General features: G+C 30.8%; 1 protein-coding gene across 1 annotated transcript; it reads right to left on the reverse strand.

Annotated features, from left to right (window-relative positions):
* Positions 1-4786: 4786 nt before the first annotated feature.
* On the reverse strand, positions 4787-16237 carry LOC139511627 (cysteine-rich secretory protein LCCL domain-containing 2-like). Its single transcript, XM_071298550.1, has 9 exons — positions 16121-16237; positions 14766-15261; positions 14301-14377; positions 11936-12086; positions 10809-10936; positions 9204-9313; positions 8197-8232; positions 6648-6774; positions 4787-5221 (listed from the first exon to the last, which is right to left on the reverse strand). Exons 1-9 carry the CDS (start codon positions 16234-16236, stop codon positions 5179-5181), a joined length of 1284 nt encoding a protein of 427 aa, XP_071154651.1. The 5' UTR covers position 16237; the 3' UTR covers positions 4787-5178.
* Between the last annotated feature and the right edge of the window lie 5618 nt (positions 16238-21855).

The following is a 21855-nucleotide window of genomic DNA, read 5'->3' on the forward strand; positions in this document are numbered from 1 at the left end:
AATACACCCACAGTACATATGAAATGTGACCAGGGCAATAATACAATCTAATGAAAACAGACAGCACCATTGCTGAAATGGAATTAAACCTAACAAACAAAGGTCCATAAGTTAGAGCTGGACAGTTTCCCAGAATTCGAATCTCTTAAACTATTTGAAATGTAGAAAACAAGCCAAAAATTGGAATGAATAGCATGAAATCCACCAAAAGTAAGACCGTGTTCGAAATGGTGGAAGGAGTCTACTGCAACTTCAGAGGCAAGGTTGTCGGCTATTCCCGAACTCCTGCGTTTATTAAATTGTGGAATATATGAGCTTTTCCCTTGCTTGGAAGTTGCATCTACTGCTATACACGCACCACCTGAAATTTTAATCAACGTTCAGTCATTAGGTCTTAATATGGAATAGGAAGAAATCAGAAATTGTCAGAGCAAACGATTGTAGTGATAAATATATATAAAACAAAGTTGTGTTCGGTCGATTTCAGTAAATAATTCCCGTTACCTTGTTGAGCTAAGTTAAACTCTTGCATTAACAAGACACTCCTGTTAAAGGGGCACTAGCTGTCAAATTGATGGTCACCGATTTTCCTCAAATTCATATATTTTAATAATAACAATGTAAAACATTTATCCAAACCATCAAAAGTCTAAAATAAACAATTTACAGAGCATGGGGTCGATTTTATGTAGCTTGCATTTCGTGTGTTTTAGTCTATACGCCATCTAATTAACTATCGAGTTGACCTCAGGTGACCATATAAGCGATGTAAACATAAATATAGATATACATAGATTAAGCCAACTCGTGCAATTGAATTTTTATAGGTCTGTTTAGTTCTATTTTTTAGATTAAAAATATATGTTTATTATCGTTTTAACCTGTATAAGAATGATTTTTTGTGGATCGAACCAGTCATCAATGATTTACCTTTGTTTCACTTTCTATGTTGTCATTATTTTCCTTTAAATAACCAGTATTGTCCATTTGACTTTTATATATTTGCAGAAAAAAATTCTTAAAAAATCATTTTTATAAATTAGTATTGTTTTCTTTAATGTATATTAATATATGATATATACGAACTCTGATTCTAAATTTCATAATTTTTGGTCAATAATTAAAAAAGTTTTCCATTAGGTCTCTATGTTAATTTTATTTTTTGAAGTGTTGATTACCTGATGGAATAAGTATAAGTAGTGGAACGGCCTTCCAACCACATCAAAAACAACACACATGTGCTTTTAATGTTTGTTTATTTGTACCATGTGACTTTGTATGTTTTAATATTAATGACCTTTACTGACCAGCAAACAAAGCTAGATTTCATGTCATGAGATTGTAATAATTTTTCTATATATGATAGGATTCTGCATTTTTCATTTTCTGTTTCAAAAAATATTAGATACAATGTACAGTCTGTAGTATAAACTAGTTAAACAGCACTTTATAGGCAAGGGATATGAAAATGAATATTGTTTTTATATGTTTACCTTCATATGTTATGTTAGTGGACATGAGTTATGACAGGATTTATCAACTATAAAACATACTTTTTTATGTTCCTAAATTGTTTGCTTCCAAGATGTGCATGTTGCACATTAATAAATAACTTGATGTATATTAATTTTAGTCTGTTTTTTAATAAAACTTTTCAGAGCCTCTTTGTCTTGTTATGCAACTCACCATGCTAATAGCAGGAAAAGCTTGTGTAAAGTAAGTTAACTTATATAATGATATAAAATCAATAATCAATACTACAAAGTGATAATAATTTGCATTGGTCAATTTGGTGTCCGTTATCTTTTAATATTGAATTATTCAATAATTTAATAGGTATAGTCACATGGTACAAATTAACAAAAATTAAAAGCACATGTATGTTGTTTTTGTTTTGATTTGAAGGCCTTTACACTACTTATACTTACTCCATCAGTTAATCGACACTTTAAAAAATAAAAATAACATAGAGACCTAATGGCAAACTTTTTAATTATAATTGGGTAAAAATGGGTCAATTTTGTCAAATTAAGCTAAAGAACATTGATAATGAATTATTCACTTGCAAGTGCAAGTGAATAATTCGACCTCATTAAATCCGTATTCATATGAACTTCAATTTAACCCCTTAGCTAGAGATGGACAACGCATGCATTTAACTTCTATATATTTGCAGAAAAACAATCTTAAAAATTCTATTTTTTCAAATTTATATGTTTTCCTTGATGTGTATTAAAATATGACATATACGAACTCTGACTATTAATTTCATAATTTTTGGTCAATTATTTTGGTAAATTATTAATAATTGACCAAAAGTTATGAAATTAATAGTCATCGTTCGTTAAATTGAAGTTCACTGGAATACGGATTTAATGAGGTCGAATTATTCACTTGCAAGTTTTGACAAAATTGACCCATTTTGCCTGCTAAAACAAATTATTATTTCACTATTTCACTTTCATTAATGATTGAACAAAAAAAAATTCTACTTTGTATTTTGTATATCTCTCGTAGCTAGTGCCCCTTCGATTAAGCGATTATAAATGCGTTATAGTGGCAAATATTCAATTAATGAAATAATGTATTAGGTTGTCAAACAAGTTAAAGGATCAACTCATCACGTTCATCAAAACTTGTATGTGTTGAATAAAAGTGTTGCCATAATGATTGTTGAAGAAATTTCCCAAACGCTATCCAACATGTCCAAGATATCCCGAAATTATAAATCTTTTGTCTTGTGTTTGCAAGCACCTGCGTCTAAGCGAAATGACCTCCAGTTATGACCCCTACAGTACTAAATAAAACTAGTTACGACTTAAGTAAAAAAAAAAAGGGGGACCTCGGATGTTGTGGGTAACCATGCTCAGAAGTCATTGTTAAGCCGATAACATTTAACATTACATTATATCTGTTTATTTCACGCACGCATCATTGTAGATATAACGGAATTTGATGACACTGTCGTACATAGAGGTTTAGGGCTATAAAATCAGGTTTAATCAACCATTTTCTACATTCGAAAATGCCTGTACCAAGTCAGGAATATGACAGTTGTTGCCCATTCGTTTTTGATGTGTTTTGTCATTTGATTTTGCCATGTGATTAGGGACTTTCCGATTTGATTTTCCTCTGAGTTCGGCAGTGTTTTTGTGATTTTACTTTTAAAAACACTTATGCATTGCATATTTAGAAACGTATGACTGTGCAATGTAAATACTTATTAAAGGTACCAGGCTTTTTTTTTTATTTTGTAACTTGAAAGCTGCATTACGGTGTCGAAATAGAAGTAATTTTAACGTTATGTTAAATAATCATAAGTCATTTTACATAAATAAGGCAAGACTTTTTTTTTCTCTTGAAGTTCGTGTCTCATAAAGTACTGCAAGTTTAATTTACAACACTAATAAGCGTAATCAAGTAACCGTATCCGTTTATTATCAAACTGACCCATTTCTTGATAGACTGAATTGGGTCATTCTAGATTTACATAACCTACCATGAGAGCTTATATATCATGTATAAAACATACATGTGCTGGTTTTTTTTTTATTTCTTTACTAAGTAAGTGGTCCTCATGTTAGCGACTGCACTGTGCATGTGGTTTTAATTGTGGGCTCACTTTTATGACATACTGTCTAGATAAACAAGGTAAAATGTTTGTGCGCATAAAAAATATGTTTAACCACATCACTGTATGACTTATAAATTGACCACGTGTTGTTGTGTTCTGTTTGTTTTATTTTTTTATTCTGTTTTTGTTTTGTACGAGTGACTCCAGTGTTAGCGTTTGATTTGGTCTATTGCATCGTCCAGTATTTGGGGGATTTCTGTTATTCTGTTATGTATTTAAAAGTTAAAATTTAACCCATCTGCATATTCTGAAACAATATAAGTTCATTTTCGTATGTACTGGCATCTCATATATTGAAGTGAACTTAACATTAAAGATACTATTGAAACTATAAGCTCACATAAACTTCTCCAAAATGAGGCAAAACAATTTCTGAGTTTATGTGCCTTGTATCTTCTTTATTGAGTTATGATATTTGAACATCTGTACACTTCTGTTGCCTATATTTTAACAGTATGTTCTATGAAAGACTTACTTTAAGGTGGAAGACTTTCGTTCGAGGAGATAACTCTTTAAATGAGTAATGCGTTTATAAAAGTCAAGTTTCATCAATTTATATTAAGCATTTACCTGAATCAGATTGAAAATTATCTATGTATACTGGAAGCTTAAAAATATATTGATAAAAATGGCTGACACAAACATACTGCTGATTTTAAGAGTTATTTCCCTTAACTGAAGTATACCTCCTTAATTCAACACTTGTTTCTGTTATCAACGAATGTCAGATTTCTTGACACGATTACATTATATAAAACAAAAATAGGCGGAAGATAATACCGTGGCGACATTCAAACTCATAATTTACATGATTAAGTTAGTGGGGAACCGAAAATGAAAAGGCAAAACAAAAACAAAAACAAAAACAAAAACAAAATACTAAAAGACAAATATGTTCACAAAACACTGCAGAGAAAACTAAAGACTGTGCAACATAAACGCAACACGAACAAGGCGTTTATGAGGTCAGAATTAAAGTGAAAGATAATGTAAACAAACACGCCAGTTTGTTTTGTCTTACTCAATTCATTTTATTGTTGGTTGTTTTCTTTGGAAATAGTACAGATGATAGATATGTCGAAATGGATATTGTTAAATGAATATAGTAATAAATTGTTTTACTCATGGTAATGAAATAACTGAACTATTTGATCAATGAAGATTATTTATTTGCTACTGCTTTTCTACAAACAAATGAAGTTATTGTTTAATCACAAATTTGATGAAATAAAAACATGAATACTTGCATGAGGCAAGCAGAATTGAAGCAAGAGGAGAATGCTCAAGAAATAAATAATTAAACAAATGCATTTCAAACATGAATAACAATGATACAAAAAAAAATTGTAATTAGGTTTTGAAATTAAACATGATAAAAAAATAATGTCCTTGCTTTGTGTAATATCCAAATTGTTTAAAATAAGTCCTGGTGTATTTAAAGTTGATATATACATATGAGAATTACAAGCATGTTCTACTGTTGGTTCATAGGAATATCTGTGTGCGATTCAATTCATTTCCAATTATAGTTTATCCACAGCTGGTTAGGATTCGTCTGCGAATGCATCATTTACCGTTGAACACAATCTTGAAATTAAAAGGAACATCAAGTTATAATAGATGATATCCACATATTAGTCAACATTATAAAAAAGTAAATCTTCAGCTTCACGTAGACATATTAGTTGTAAAAAGACTCTGAGATAGGTTCATTGATTGCGAGCATTCTTTTACACAATATATACTAAATAATGAATAACTAGCATTGCGTGTGTCTTCAATCTATGCTTCTTCTTCTCCAAGTCAATACTTAACAAACCACTATACTGATTCTTACACAGAATGTTAATTTTCAAACAAAATCGAATAAAAATAATCTTCTTATATAAATTATCTGACCTACATATACAGCATACATGTAAATCTTCGAAAGTTCGGTTAACAATAACACTAAGATCTGCGTATTAAGAACTTACTTTATGTCAATAAACTATTGAATATTAATAACAACAGCTGTATTGACTGTCATGCAATTCAACTTGCTATTCCTCGAAATATTTTTTTATACGCCGAATTAAAGAATCTTGGTTATTCAGGAACATTATTGCAGAAAAATATATATTTCCATTCTTCTTTAGTTACGGAATACCATCAACTTTTTGAGGATTACATTCATGAGTGTCTTACCTCATCTGTTAATTGCTGCTTGTATATTAAATTCTTATAACTTTCCCTTGATGTTTTTTTTTATTCGTTAAATTTGTTTTATTATTAGTTCTTGTCTTTTAAAATACCCGTTCCCATATGTTTTTAAAGGTGCATTTGTTATCCTGAAAATCATCGGCAGTATTTTGTTCTCGAAAACCTTGGTAAAATTTGTACCATGTTCTTGTGTTTGTCGAAAGGCAGGAAGCTCTTAATATATCGCCTTGAATATTTCTTACTGTCAATTGATCTTGTTATTGCAAAAAATTGTTTTTAGTGACAAATTAAAAGCCTACCACATGGTATAGAAGTAATATATATACTTTTAGTTTTCATGTCTTATTTACATATTAAAAGTTTGTTAATTATTTGTCACAAACTTATTGTTCAGAGTTTATATGACAATAAATATTTGAATTGAATTGAATTGTTAAGAGGTAACTCCAGCAACAGTGGATTTTTTTTTAATATTCAAAATTAATTTAAATAGTTAATCAAAATCAAACGAATAGTTAACTATCCTGGTTCCCGGTACTACGTTCCAGGTTTAGCTAATAGCCATATATATACTCTCTCTGAGAAGGAGCGTCTCCATGGACGCCATCTTTCAAAAGTTCGCCAACAGACTGCGTTCTGTTAAGAAATACCTCCGATTTTGAAGGGGGATGTAAACCAGTTCAAGGTAACGTTAAGCTCGTTATATTGGTATATGTGTTACATACTGAATATTGCGATCAGGAACCAGTCTAATAGTTTACTAATTTTAAATGATAGCACATGTCTTTATAGGTAGATAATGTGGACTTACTTGCACGATGTCTGGCAATATATTAAACTCCACTTGAAATTGTGACCTCCACACATTCCGAATGATGCAATATGTGGACACATTGGATCCTTGTCGTCATTGAATTCAGTGCACTCCTTCGATTGTTCTGTTGGAAAACAAACAACTAATATTAGTATGTGGTAAATTAAATTTGAATCAATTTATATCAAATTTGTTTATTTTTCATTTTATAGTTACACATTTTACACTAAACACTAATCTGAATCCCGGTATCTATGATGAGTTTATCTGAACAAGTATACGATTATTTCCTGGCATTTTCTTGGAGCTGACACAAGTCTGTGCAAGTGATAATAAGACCAGACCAGATTAATATACTTCCGAGAACATGTGAAATCACAATTTTTACGACAACACAGTAATTGTTTGATAGTATGCAATATATAATTGATATTCAATTAGACATTTATGTAAGTTGAACATATATATCGAGGTAAAATGACACAAAATACATATAAGTGACATCTGCATACATGGTACAATCAATACATTGACACATATATATTCACACTCATGCTTTAATTTCATTTTAAAGGAAAATGTACAACAGAATTCCTTTAGATATAGGAAGATGTGGTATGAGTGCCAATGAGACAACTCTCCATCCAAATAACAATTTATAAAAGTAAACCATTATAGGTCAAGGTACGGCCTTCAACTTAGAGCCTTGGCTCACACCGAACAACAAGCTATAAAGGGCCCAAAATTACTAGACAAAGTGTAAAATCATTCAAACAGGAAAACCAACGGTCTTATCTATTATATTAAAAAAGTAATAGGTTTAGTTAAAACACATTTTATTGTCTAAATAACAATAGGATTTGATACAATTTATAACAACTTAGGATAATCCTCTCCATATAAGTACAATATACAAAATTTCAAGTTGACAGCCATTATATATCCATTAAGTATCTGTTTAGACTACATGTAACTTAATATTCACGTTGGCATTTGGTGTAATGTCGGAACATCGGTTATCAATCCTATCAACATTTATATTGGAATGAAAAAAACATTTGATATCTAATTCGCTCGTAATAATGCGCCGATCTCTAGTTACCACTGAACTTGCATTTTCCAAAAATATACTTATGCCGGGTATACTTACTTGGGTGGTTAAAGAAAAGCTATTGGCAGAAAGATGCTATATCCGTTAATCAGCTTAAATCAGTTCCGTCTTCGTATTACTAGATTTATTTCACATGACGGGGGGGGGGGGGGGGGGGGTTAAGAAGTTCGCTTATTTAAGACCAGTCCATCTATAGACAGCATTTTTTGGATATATTCAACAATGAAGTGTCCAGTTATTCGTCCCATATCATACACTCAATTATTTTTAATATGCGTTTGGTGGCACTGACAGGTGATAAGAATTCAATATTAATTATAACGGCAATTATCCTTATCACACACATCTTTAAATAGATTGTCCTTATGCAAATTCAAACATAAGGTCCGCCCGATCAGTTGAAATAACATTGGTAATAACATTAGAAATACTTACTACAGCTTGGGTCAGTTCCGTCAAGCTTACAATCCTCTGAAATAATCAACAAGTTTCATAATTATTTCAAAAGACATTTGTATGAAAAAAGAACAAGTAATGATAAAAGTCGACCAAAGTTGATCTTGGTTGAACTTAACTATCCTTTTTAGGTTTCCTGTGGTCATATGACTAGTAGCTTTGCATCTTGATCTAGCTTCGAACTGGTAACGTTTGAGACTTCCTGAGGAAAATAATACCAGAAAAGCGCATCTGATGCACAAAATTTATAAAGTGCTAAATTCATTTACACAATAAAATGACAGCTTAACGATTCAAATTTAAAATTACTCACCTATTATAATTAGAAGTTTGGTCTGAGATATTGTAAATTTTGATAGAACTGGTTCCCGGATATTATTATTGGTTTTACAGTTATCGACTTATCGCATTAGACCTGTTACCTTTTATTGCACTTACATGAACAGGATCTGCTCACCCTTCCGGAGCAACTCAGATCACAACAGTTTATGGCGGAGTTCATGTTGCCTATTCTTCAGTTATCTATGCTGTGTTTTGTGTAATATTGTTTGTATGTTTGTCTTTTTCTGTTTTATTCATGGCGTTGTCAGTTAATTTTCGATTTATTAGTTTGGAATCCCCTCTGGTATCGTGCTCCCCTCTTCTATTCAAAGACTGATAATATACACGTATAGGTAGTTATTTGATTTATCAAAAGATCCAAAGACATTGTTTGTCTTCAGTTATTTATATGCTATATTTGAGGAGTGTTTCTGTAGCGCGTCTCCATTTCTTTCGTTGAGTGTATTTTATTTAGAATTGTACGTTTGGACCGTTCTTGACTAGTTGTATGACGAAAAGTTTTATTTGATATGAAAGCAGGAATTCCTTAGGTTTTGTGAACGTTTAGACTTTCGGCGAATAACACACTATTGTAACATTCATGTTTTTTTTCCCTTTAAAACATTAGAAAAAAATGTAATACTATATTCCTTATTTCATCTTACGGCATGTTTGATCTTCACATCTCCATCCAAGTCCACTGTCTTTCGGCACCATACATTCGGAACATACTTGACCATCCTTATAGTCGTAAGGTCTTGTTTTGTAAGATACACTTTAAAAATAAAAGAATAATCAGCCTATTTTGAAGATTTTCTTTCTCCTTGTTATTCAATCATATATTAAACATGAAATTCATTTTATTGTTTCATTTTATTTGTCATACTGTTTGCAAGTTTAATTAACCGATTGAATATATATTTTTCCTCGTTCAAAACCCTTTTCTAGCAAATACAGTAACCGCTAACTGATATTTTATCTGGTAGAAATCCCTATTCTTCTGAGCGTCTGTTTAAATCATCTAAAAAATGTATCAATATCATACAATTCCGTCCGGTCTAATTAGCAAAATAAAGTTTATCATTATCAGTTTACTGGTATTTACACAAAGAAAAAAAGCTTGAATCAGCCTATCGATGTCCTGTAGGAACCTACACTGTCGGTTTGTTGTTCTGATCACCGGTAGAAAGAAACTAATAAACAACATGCTAAATTCCGGTTACATTTGCAATCGTCATGAATATATATCTGAACATGATCACACAAGTAAACACACATGCAACAATTAGAAACAAATCATAGATATCATGTATTTTTTTTTCCAGACGCGTATTTCGGCTTCAATGACGCTCTAATGAAAAATCAAAAAGGACAAATAAAGTACGAAGACAAAGATTGAGAGTTTCCAGTGTTACATTTGTCACTTGTTGCAGTATCAAACTAAAATGCATTATATTTCATTAATTTTACATCTTTGAAATCCGTTAGATCATTTAAAGATACAGCACTTCAGTACTTTGAGAAAACAAATATTATCAATTCTAATGTGACATTCGTCAATTGCGTTGATTACACACCCGTTGCAAAATGTGAATATATGGTAAGTAGGCAAATTCAGGGGTGAGTTCAGTTATTTTAAAAATGGGAAAAGGGGGGGGGGGGTTCCAACCCAGGATAAAAGGGGGTTCTATTTATATCTCCCCATTCAAATGCATTGGTCGACCAACAAAAGCGGGGATTCAAACCCACGGATCCCCTGGATGGTCAATGCCATAGTTTGCTAAGGCTGTTACTATTATTCCACATCGTATGCTTTATATGAACGACCAACAAGAGGCCAATCGGTGTAAATGACGTCAATTGAAAAAAAAACGTAAGATTTAAGCATTCTACCAATATGGAACTTATTGTCAACAAACCCGGCAGATGCATACACATAGATAGCTAAATAAACAACATGAACATAAAATCAAACCAAACAATAAAAGGTTCATTCTGACAGAGGGAGTAACAACCTTAATTTGTTAATTTGTAACACACAACCTTTAACAGAAAATCTATAAAACATGTGTAATAAGCCACAGCCGAATTAAACATTGACTTCTGTTGTATAATAATTACATTCTGGAATAAAAGTGCAGTGATAGAAGAATTGATTATACAATGCCGGATGCACTTTTATCGTCTGCACGACTTTCTGTAATTTTAATTTCTTAAAGACATTTCAAATTGGAAACTTTTTATTTTATTACTTAACTGTAAGTACTTACGGAGGCCAATAATCACAGACCCAATACCAAGCATTGTTCCATACTTCTTGTTGATTTTCGTGTGAAATGTACAAGTTGTCACATTTATTTACTGCACAACCAACTTTAATGGTCCTCCAATTAACAACCTGGAACAGTTTTTGACATAACTAATTAAATCATTGATGTTTTTGTTACATGTTGAATTATTTCAATATCAGTTGTTTAAAATTCATGCATAAAGTTGTGGATTCAGAGGGGAGCGTAGATTCTTTTGATTATTTTTTATAAATATTAACATATAAAATCTTCAAAAATAACTTTTTGACTTTCTTCTCACGGTTGTATTTACGGATTTGAAAAAAGGGTTCTCTACCATGCATATATTTTTTTTTTGCACGTTATTTTTATGTATTACAAACATATAACATATCATCGATACATGTTGTTTCATTCGATGATTGTTGAATGCAAGTTGATTTACGTCCGATTTTAACGCTGAAGTTTACTCGATCGTGACATTGATAAACAATCAACATAGAGACTGAGTTCCCTTTTGTTGATAAAATCGTGCTTAACAGTTGTTATATAATTTGGTGTATATCATTTGTTCTTTAAAAATCAGTTGTATTTTTTTCAGCAAGTTCGGGAAGTCAATAATTACTAGCTTAAGGAAAACTTGGATAATATAAAGGATTTTTTTTTCAAAAAGGTTCAAGCACAATTTTTTCACGGTAAAACTAAGCCATTCAATTTAATGAAAAATCTTCAACTTTGTTTAAAATTTGAAGTTTTTTATGACGTAACACAATATGAAACCCATAAGTGTGCAACGTTATGTGGCAATTTTTTCAACAAACATGTGAACGTGTGGGTTTGATTTGATTGAAGCTAATTATGTTAGACGTCTGAAGTAGTTTTGATGTACGGAAGATATACAAATTAGATTTAAAAGAATGATTGCATTAGAAGAAATGCGCTTGTAAGGCAAACGTATTATACTATATTTTTATAATTCGTATATACATTACAAATCAATACTAATTCGTATATACATTACAAATCAATACTAATTCGTATAAACATTACAAATCAAAACTAATTCGAAAACACACTACAGTATTATTTGACTTGAAAAACAAACTTACTTGTAAATAATGTCCAACAACATTAGTCCATTTGTGTTCCATATAATTATAATCGGCTTTTTCGTTCATAAACAAGTGAACCATTCTCTCAATAGAATGATTACTTCCTGTAGTAGCGCCTAAATTTTGACCAACACGTACACCATTCGCGCTAGAATAAAAATTACATCTGATATAAAATTATAGCCCTGTTATATAGCTTAATTGAAAACCAATGTATACATAAATACGAAGAGGAGTATACGACATTTAGACAGTTACTTAATAACATAAAAAAAAATGAATGTGTTATCTTAACTTATGATCAAATCAGTATACCTACGATCAATCTTAGTCTTATTTTTTTTTTAAATCGACTCCAGATCAAACTTAATCACACCGAAGTGTAGAAAGTAGTGGTAGCATGTACATTTAGTAGTATTAATGAATAACTGATAATCATATTTTGATTGGTCCATACGTGGTAGATATTCTGCATTAACCAAGATGCTTGATCATTTGTTAGCTGTATTTATTAGATATAGAACAATAGTCAACGAGTTAACAGGAAACGTATTAATTATCAGAGTTGTTCGACCACGATTTATTTTACATGTGAAATCATCGGTTTTTCGATTTGAGCGTCACTGATGAGTCTTATGTAGACGAAACGCGCGTCTGGCGTACTAAATTATAATCCTGGTACTTTTGATAACTATTATTTCACTGAGAAATCACAATAAACCATTTCACACAATGTAATGAATACGGATGTTTGTTATGTTCTTGACGTCATAGTCTTTTCTTTTCAAATAAATAAAAGACCAAACTTACACAATATATATTCAGTATATAAATTAGAAAACACAAAACTGAGATAGTGATAGTAATCCTTCGAAGAAAAACATTGTTAACATTCATTTCAAGGGGTAAAGTATAATGTACACCTCCGTTGTGACCTTTGAAAGAAATCTTTTACCTTACGAGTTGACAATGGAGACATTAGAAGGTTGTAAATTACCATTGTGTTACATAATCAGGTTATACTATTACAAATTAAATTTACAAGATGACTAGAACATTTTAATTAAGAATTGAATGCTTCTTTTTGTAAATTTATTAGGGGTGTAAAAGCGTTGACCGAAGTACATTTTTTATGAAGCGCGGAAGCGCTTCATTCTAAAAATGTACGCACGGTCAACGCTTTTACAACTCTATAAAGTTACAAAAAGAAGCATTCAATACTTATAATTACATTTTTTAGCTATGATCATGAAAACACGAATTTTATATATTTTATTATTTAATTCACCTGTGCACTATTGTTGGAGCACGTGTTATCATGAGTGAAAAGTTGTATTGAGCAATGCAACTGCTTACGGAATAACACGTGATGTGCAGTTAGCCAATCAGAATAAAATATTATAACGAAACATATATCTAATGTAATTATTGTGATATGAATGTAATCCATGTTTTGTATCTGAACGACACGCGGTGCCGGATTTTTAGTGCACAAGGCATCAGTTAATATGAAGTATATCCAGACACATTATTTGGATTTCGGACCAACTAGTCTTTGTTCTTACTCATTTAACCTATTATGTCTGTTTGTTTTGTACACGTATCGTTGTCAATATAATGAAATTTGAGGCGACTGTCATACAAGTAAAAGGTTTTTAACTAGCTATAAAACCAACCAGATTTATTCATTCATTTTCTACATGAGAAAAAGCCTGTACCATGTCAGGAATATGACAGTTGTTATCCATTCGATAAATGTGTTTGAGCTTTTGATTTTGCCATTTGATTATGGACTTTCCGTTTTGAATTGTCATCGGAGTTCAGTATTTTTGTGATTTTATTTTTTTTCATTAATACCACGTGGATAGCAGAGAAACAGTAATACAAATAATTAAGGTTTAAGTGTTCTTTTGCTGCAGATGGAACCCTCGATCTCCCGTACAAGAGAACATGCTACCACGATATTGTCAAGATGTTTTTCAAAATAGTTGACCAAAAGTAAAAGGCAAAATTACAACAATACACGAAACACTTCACAAACAAAAAGGCTGTGCTACTTGCGTACTATATTTTAGACTTTGCAGATTGATATAATACTACTTCGTTATTTCATCATTATTTCATTAAGTATATTAATAAGAATGTTAATTTGATGTTAGACAGCTGGTGCATTGAAATAACCAAAAATATTTCGTTCAAGCTTATATTTTTGGAACAGGCAAGGTCAATAGTCAAAGTCACAATTCCCTTTCCATACCATTCTCGTTAATCAATTAGCCTTCATTGCAAATATAGCTATTTGAAATATTTTTTAAATGGTTATTTCTGTACGCGTCTAAAAATATTTCTACTCTGTACTTACAACTCTAGGTTTGTGTGCTTAAATACACATTCATCGGCTAATCCTTGTGCTAATTCAGCAAGATCTTGGTCCCAATCCTGAAATGGAAAAAAAATTAATCATCTTGAAAATAGGTGTTTACATTATTATTATGACTGTTTTCTCTCTAATCATCGTCAATCATACTGTTATTAACTTTAAACAAACATGAATATAGTGAAATAGTTATCGAAAGGAATATTAAGAAGAGGGAGGACAAATGAAGCAGGCAATAAAAATCAGTTAGTCGAAGGACGAGACATGAACACTTTTCAATAACAATAACTTGTTTTTTAATTTCCATAATTGCGATCTTTTCCCCGATTATAAGCTCAGAAAATGATTACTTACAGTTACCACTCTGTAGCAGAATTTGCTTGTCCTTTCAATCTATAACCACGAATATAATTGAATAAGCCGATTTTAAAGTGTGTGCAGATGACTTACCAGCGACCACATATTGCGAGCGTGTTCCTCTTTTCGATATGCTCTGTGTACATTGAGTGCCATGGCGGCCTCCTCGTCTGATATACGACAAGGTTTCTTGACTCCTTTAATGTGTAGAGATGCAGCCTCGGTTTCGGTATTAACCTGTTTCTTCTGAGGGTTCCTTGTTATATTCCTTTTAGCGTTTACACCAAATGCTGCTTTCTTTCCACGCTTGATTCTATTATTCAAGCTTTTCCATCCACGCCATATGTGATTCCATTTCTTATCTTTGTGATTCTGAACTTTGGTTCTTCTTTTGATTTTAATTTGGTCTCTTTTACTTGTTTTTATTCCATTTCTTACACTGAAGCTGCGTGAAATAAAACCTTGTTGGTCATTTCCCGTCATATTTTTCACTTTTTCGCTCATCGCATTTGCAATCCATTTCTCAGCACTCTCGTCAGAGATCGTCGAATCGGAATCTCCATTTGATGCAGTTTCATCGTTCCCATCTCTGTAAAACAAAATATATTCAGGCTTCATTTGATAAAAAAAAAAATCACTAACAAATCAAATGAGATATGCTATTGAAATTTCAAGCATTGTATTCCGTTTTATTTAACGTAATATGGTATTGAAATAAATTTGAGAAAGGAAAAGGGAAATGTGTCAAAGCGACAACAACCCGACCATAGATCAGACAGCAGTCGAAGGCCACCAATAGGTCTTCACTGTAGCGAGAAACTCCCGCACACGTAGGCGTCCTACAGCGGTCCCCTTAAAAATATGTATACTAGTACAATGATAATGGACGTCATACTAAACTTCGAATTATACACAAGAAACTAAAATTAAAAACCATACAAGACTAACAAAGGCCAGTGGCTCCTGACTTGGGACAGGCGCAACATTTCGGCGGGGTTAAACATGTTTATGAGATCCCAACCCTCCCCATATCTCTAGACAATGTAGAAAAGTAAACGCATAACAATACGCATATTGAAATTCAGTTCAAGAGAAGTCCGAGTCCGATGTCAGAAGATGTAACAAAAGAAAATAAATAAAATGACAATAATACATAAATAACAACAGACTACTAGCAGTTAACTAACATGACAGCTTCAGACCTCAAATAACTGATTGAAAGATTATGTCTTCATCATATGAAGTATTCAGTTTTTAAAGTTTTCAAATTAATCGGGCTTCCTTGAATAAATCTTGACATATGAATTGTATTCTTCAAGTAGGAAGAGCATACATATGGTTCTAAATCTACATTCATGAAAGTGCATTTAAAGTGTTGTTTTATATTTTCGAGGAATATTTAAAAAAAAAGTCATACTCTATTCACTTCAAATAACAATACTACTTACTCTTCTGAAAGAGGTGGTCCAAGGGCGATATGGTCTGGCAGAGTAACAACACCAGTAAACAACACTGTCAAAATTAGCAAGTGCATTGCTGTAATTATGATGCTTGCAAATCGCATACAGTCGTGTATTTATACCAAATTTGCCATGCTGGGTGTGACACTTTTGCAAATTAAAATATAAAAATTTTCATTTTGTTGAATACGTAAAATTTCAAATCTGCATCTAATAGTTAATTTAACTAAGGTAATCAGTCTAATCCCAAATTAATGAAACCGCGAATAACATTTCTGATTTTCTCACCGTATATATTTGCATAACGAAACGTCTTATGACCTTTCTATAAAATTAAGGAACATATTTGTTTTGTATCATATTGTTTCGGATGATCCGCCTTTCAAATGCAGATTGTGATTTTACCACGTAATAATAATTTCACATTGAAACTACGTCTGTTTCATATCTTAAGACAAATTTATGAACAGCATGAGAAAAAAATGTAATGGGAAAATTCAAACAAACTTGCAATTAAATTAAATGTATTACAGATAATAATGTGTCATAATCACACATGAGGAATGTCTGGGTCAGGGAACTCAAATTCTAAAAAAAAGATTACCTCAAATTTTCAATTCTAGAATCACATCTGCATATTAATAAGCTATATGTCATTTGATGTGATATTAGAGATACTTAGTTTTCTGTTTCAGTATCTCGTAAAAAAAGGGTTTCTGTCTACTAAATTACAAGATATATTGACAGGTTAAGTTAACCTACGACTAGCGATTTATTTGATGTATAGAATTCTTCACTTCTGGTTTGACGGAAAGACTTGAGAGAAAAAATCAAATACTTTGAATTTATTTATTAGTTTATAATAGAAAATAAACACCATCTAGAGTTTTGACAGGCTACGTTTAAGATAACGTGATCTTCTCTTTGTTCACCTTGAAATATCAAAAAAGGAAATCTGATAGTATTGACCATGGTTCATTTAAATAATGATGGAGAGTTGTATCATTGGCAATCATACCACATCTTCACAAAATCTTCAATTACGGCAAATGAACTTCAAATAAAACATTCGTGTTGTTGTTAATTAAACCTCATAAAATGAAATAAAAAATTAAGGAAATACTAATTTAGGAGCAATCATAAGAAAGCCGGCGAAAGCCACATTAAATTTAAAGAAAAATATATACATGACTTCCGTTAAATTAAAAAAAACTGAAATCTTATTATTGAGCGTTGATTAAATGCAAATGTTGTTCAACCTTAAATCTGATATATAAGATGATTCACATGAAATCAGTTTTGTTGCATTTAATCAATACAATAGGTATATATTTTTTAAATTAAGTTTATTATAGAGTAATGAAAAGCCAAACCCGTTTGTATTCTTACAACACAGTGCTTTGTATATATTTCACCTCCCAAGCAATAAATTAAAATATCATTGATTTGCACATTATCACCCCCATCAATTTATAAAAGTCTCATTAATTTGCGCTTATGTTCGACCACCCGGAATTTCGTTAATTTAAAATTTCCTACGTTTAGTTTATCACGTGATAAGTTAAATATCTATTTTTTCAAACATTTTATGCTTAATACATTGCACAACTTATACGGCTTTCCTATGCCGTATTCTTGTTCATGATATATACTCTATTACAGTTCTTGTCCATTCGTTTTTGATGCGTTTTGTTATTTGATTTTGCCATGTGATTATGGACTTTCCGAATTGATTTTCCTGTAAGTTCAGTATTTTTGTGATTTTACTTTTTTCCATCTTTATTTTCGGATACAGTTAAAGGTGCAATAATTTTTATTTCGTTATTGTTTATAAAGTTTATACCTATCTATTGAAGATAATTTAAATAATAGGCTTACATAACATGTAAGAATAAAAACAGGATATTAATTTCATGTCATACATCCAGAGAATTCTTTTAACTTTCATATTAGAAATGATACATGTATTCAAAAATGGAAAAAAACCCAATTGGTATAATTCTTCATTTAATTGCAATACTCGCTTGGCGTCATAAACATTTAGCAGATATCATCGTTCTAAACATTATTTTCCTGTCAAATTATATCTATGTAAAGCGGGTTTCAAGAAATTTTGACAAACATTGCCATTAGCTCAAATAATTTATTTCCAGCCATGTCATCGGACACTTTCACAGATTTCCATTTTAATGATGATACATAATCATGGGGTCACTGATTTTGTTATTTATGGTATTTAACAATCTGTTATCTAGTTGCTATTGAAAAACGACAAAAATCTACGATTTACGGTATATAACGCGATGTCGTTATGCTTATTTTGACGATTTGTTGTATTTTGTTCACCTACATTGAATGAAATATACTGTACAAACGAAGTCGGTGAGCCAATGATAATTTTTAACGTCATTAAAACAGAAATTCATGTACTTGTGTAAAAAAACTATAAAGTAGTAATTTTATGATTTTAATACAAGTTTAAAAACGTTTTTCGCTAATTTTATGTGCTTTTTATACAAATATTTATCTGTTTTGAGTGTAATATTTTTTGGATGAGTACAGTGTTGGTATTTGATTTTGTCGGTACCACTGACCAGTATTTTTGGTGATTTCTGCTATAATTTTTATGCAATGTTTTTTTGCACATTTGCCTTCATCTCATATACCTTGAAATTAGATATGATACCAAAAGTAGAATGCCTGTTTCATATGTTGAAATTTTTCTTGATATTGACACTGGTTGACGACTTTCAACTAGAATTTATAAGATTTCATATTTTCAATTGTCAATTACCAATTTCGCTGCAGTAGCATATCCTCCATAATTGTATGTCGTATACATATCTAACTCATAAATTTATTCTTACGAGTAAGCTCCATTCATGCTGAGAGAAAGCATGGACCTTATTCGATAGGCTTGCAGTTTATGTAACAATCATTGTCATGTTCCATTAAAATATCAGTAAAATCTATTACAATTCTATAAAATGGAAAGTAAAGCATTATAGAGGAAACTTATATAAGACCTGTGTAAACATCTGGTCTGTTTAAATACAATAAAACAAAACTAACAATAAAATAGATAAGCTATTCTTGAATAGTACTGTGTTATGGTAGGATAGAAATGTCAGGTCTCCACGAACAGTAAATATCTTTCAAACATTTACTTATCATATTTATTAATAATCTTTTTTTTTATAACACAAAATACTTCAATTTTATAATTAATCTATATTAATATACATTTTACTATAAAATATGATACATAAAAGTCATCAACAATCAAAACCAAAATAATGGTGATATATTTTTTTTTATAAAAATGTAAGCTTAGTTCTTTGATAGAAAATAAGGACTACTTTGGGAATAGTTGAAATTCGTTATTGGAAGACTAGTTTGAAGGTCGAAAACACCATACATTTTCTCATATTAGCTATAGTCATTGTGAAATCAATTGGCATTCATCCAAAACATTGTGGAGATTTTATCATATCAGAAATACTTGGCATACGTAAAGTGTTATCCCATCCAGTACTACAGTCAAAATTAACATTAAATTATTTCCCCCCTTTAAGTCTTGTTTACATTGACATTTTTCTAACAATATGAAGAATGATTTTTTGACCTGATCAGTACTACAGCAAAAATATACCATAACATTTGATTACATATACAATAGTAAACATAAACCCATGAATTAAGAAATGATCATCTTAAAACTTTCCAGTTTATATCATATATAAAATATTTTGAGAAAAGATGTTGTCTTTAATAGACAAATTGGATTCCAGTACAAAGTGTACAGTTTTGTCATAAAGTTTTTTTGTTCTATATAACTCTTTTAATTTTTGATTATTATAGAAACACAATAAAAGTAAAATATCAAGAAAAGGAACTAAAACCCATGTATTACAACTAAAATATTGTGTCTAATTCCAATCTAGACTTCCAATTACGTATTGAACTTTTCCAAACGTAGCAATCATTGTCTATTTAAGAACTAAGTTTGTAATTGTATATGTTGTGAACTAATTGTTATGTTGTACAAATTATAATTTTTGAAAGTAATCAGTGTTTTAACACATTTTGTATGGTTCTTTGTTACATATGACGTGGCTCTGTACTTTTAAGATCCCGCTATTATGTTATCGTTCTATTATAATTTTGAAAATACTTTGAACGACAAAATTATTTTATATTTCTTCCTGGGCCCCGTTCACATGACTCTACACTAACAGTTGATATGAATGTATTCACAGGACTCCAAATCAATCCTTTATGGGTTGATTTAAAATAAATATATAAGTAAGCTATGAAATTGTGGTTGTTAAATTTGATAAATGCTTATTGTGCTTCTTAGTTCGATATTTGTTTGTATTTGTTCTAATTGAGATTGTGACACAGTGATGACTGCTGTGCCCTATTTTGACGATTTTACCTTATGTCTGTTATGTTAACGCATCGTTGTAAATATAATGGAACTTGATGCGACTGTCATATACAAGTGAGATGTTTAGCGCTATAAAACCATGTTCAATCCACCATTTTTCTTCATATGAAAGTGCCTGTACCAAGTCCGGAATATGACAGTTGTTTTTCATTTGTTCGATGTGTTTTATCATTTGATTTTGCCATTTGATTAGGGACTTTCCGTTTTGAATTGTTATCGGAGTTCAGTATTTAATGATTTTACTTTTTATGAACCTCTAAACACAAATCGATGATACAAGCACTCAGTCTTTTCTAACGAATATTTTTGTCATATTTTCAATGACTACATAATACTGACTAATACTGAGCATTGATACAAAAAAAACCATTATAAGTACACAAACATATTTTTTCATGGATATAACTTTGATATACGGAGAAAATAAAAATAGAATTAAAACCATTCAGGTGTCATTACTGCCAGTTTTAGGACAGGGAGAATAACATTTAATGTTACATTAAGTATATATGAATTTGAATTTAAGACATTAAGCTGATAAATTTAAGAAGATACACTTTTATCACCTGGTTTAAAAGGATGTGTTTTAAAAAAATCTTATACTTTGTACAAAACCCTGTACAGATTTTCATTTGTACCAACTTGTAACTTGTTCACGACATATATACAATTTTACAAATGAGTATAAAATTTGAGTATTTTGTCTGCCTTAAAAAAAAAGATTAATATGAGAAAATATTTTCACTAACTTTTTGTGAAAATTTTATATTTCTATCCTTCAGGTTTACAGTGACGGTTTTTTTTTTTTTTTCTAAACTTATTTTTTGTTAAATTTCATGAAAGATGTGTTTGAATAGGCCAAATGTTTACACCAGTGTTAATAAAGCTTTCTCAATAGTACTTTAACATCCTTTTAATAAAGTGTTATGTATTTGCTTGACGTCTTTTAAATGTATAAAGATAATGGTTGCTACATAAACTGCAGAGTTGAACCTACTTCCTTTCATCATGCATGTTGGTATCATCCTAATAAGAATACATTTATGAATCTCAAATCGACAAAACATGGATTGTATCGTTACCATGCATGAATAATGCGTTTTCTGATACGATGTTTCTATGTTAAAAACTAACAAGCAACAAGTGTACGTGGCTTTATTGAGCTGGAGTTAATCCCTAACTTTTTGTTTTTACATTTGTATCTTTGTTTCAGACCATATGAATATTTGGACGTATGCGTATACTCGTATGGTTTAGTTCGAGATGGACCATA

The sequence above is a fragment of the Mytilus edulis genome, chromosome 2 (genome assembly GCF_963676685.1).
Source record: "Mytilus edulis chromosome 2, xbMytEdul2.2, whole genome shotgun sequence".
Taxonomy (NCBI): Eukaryota; Metazoa; Mollusca; class Bivalvia; order Mytilida; family Mytilidae; genus Mytilus; species Mytilus edulis.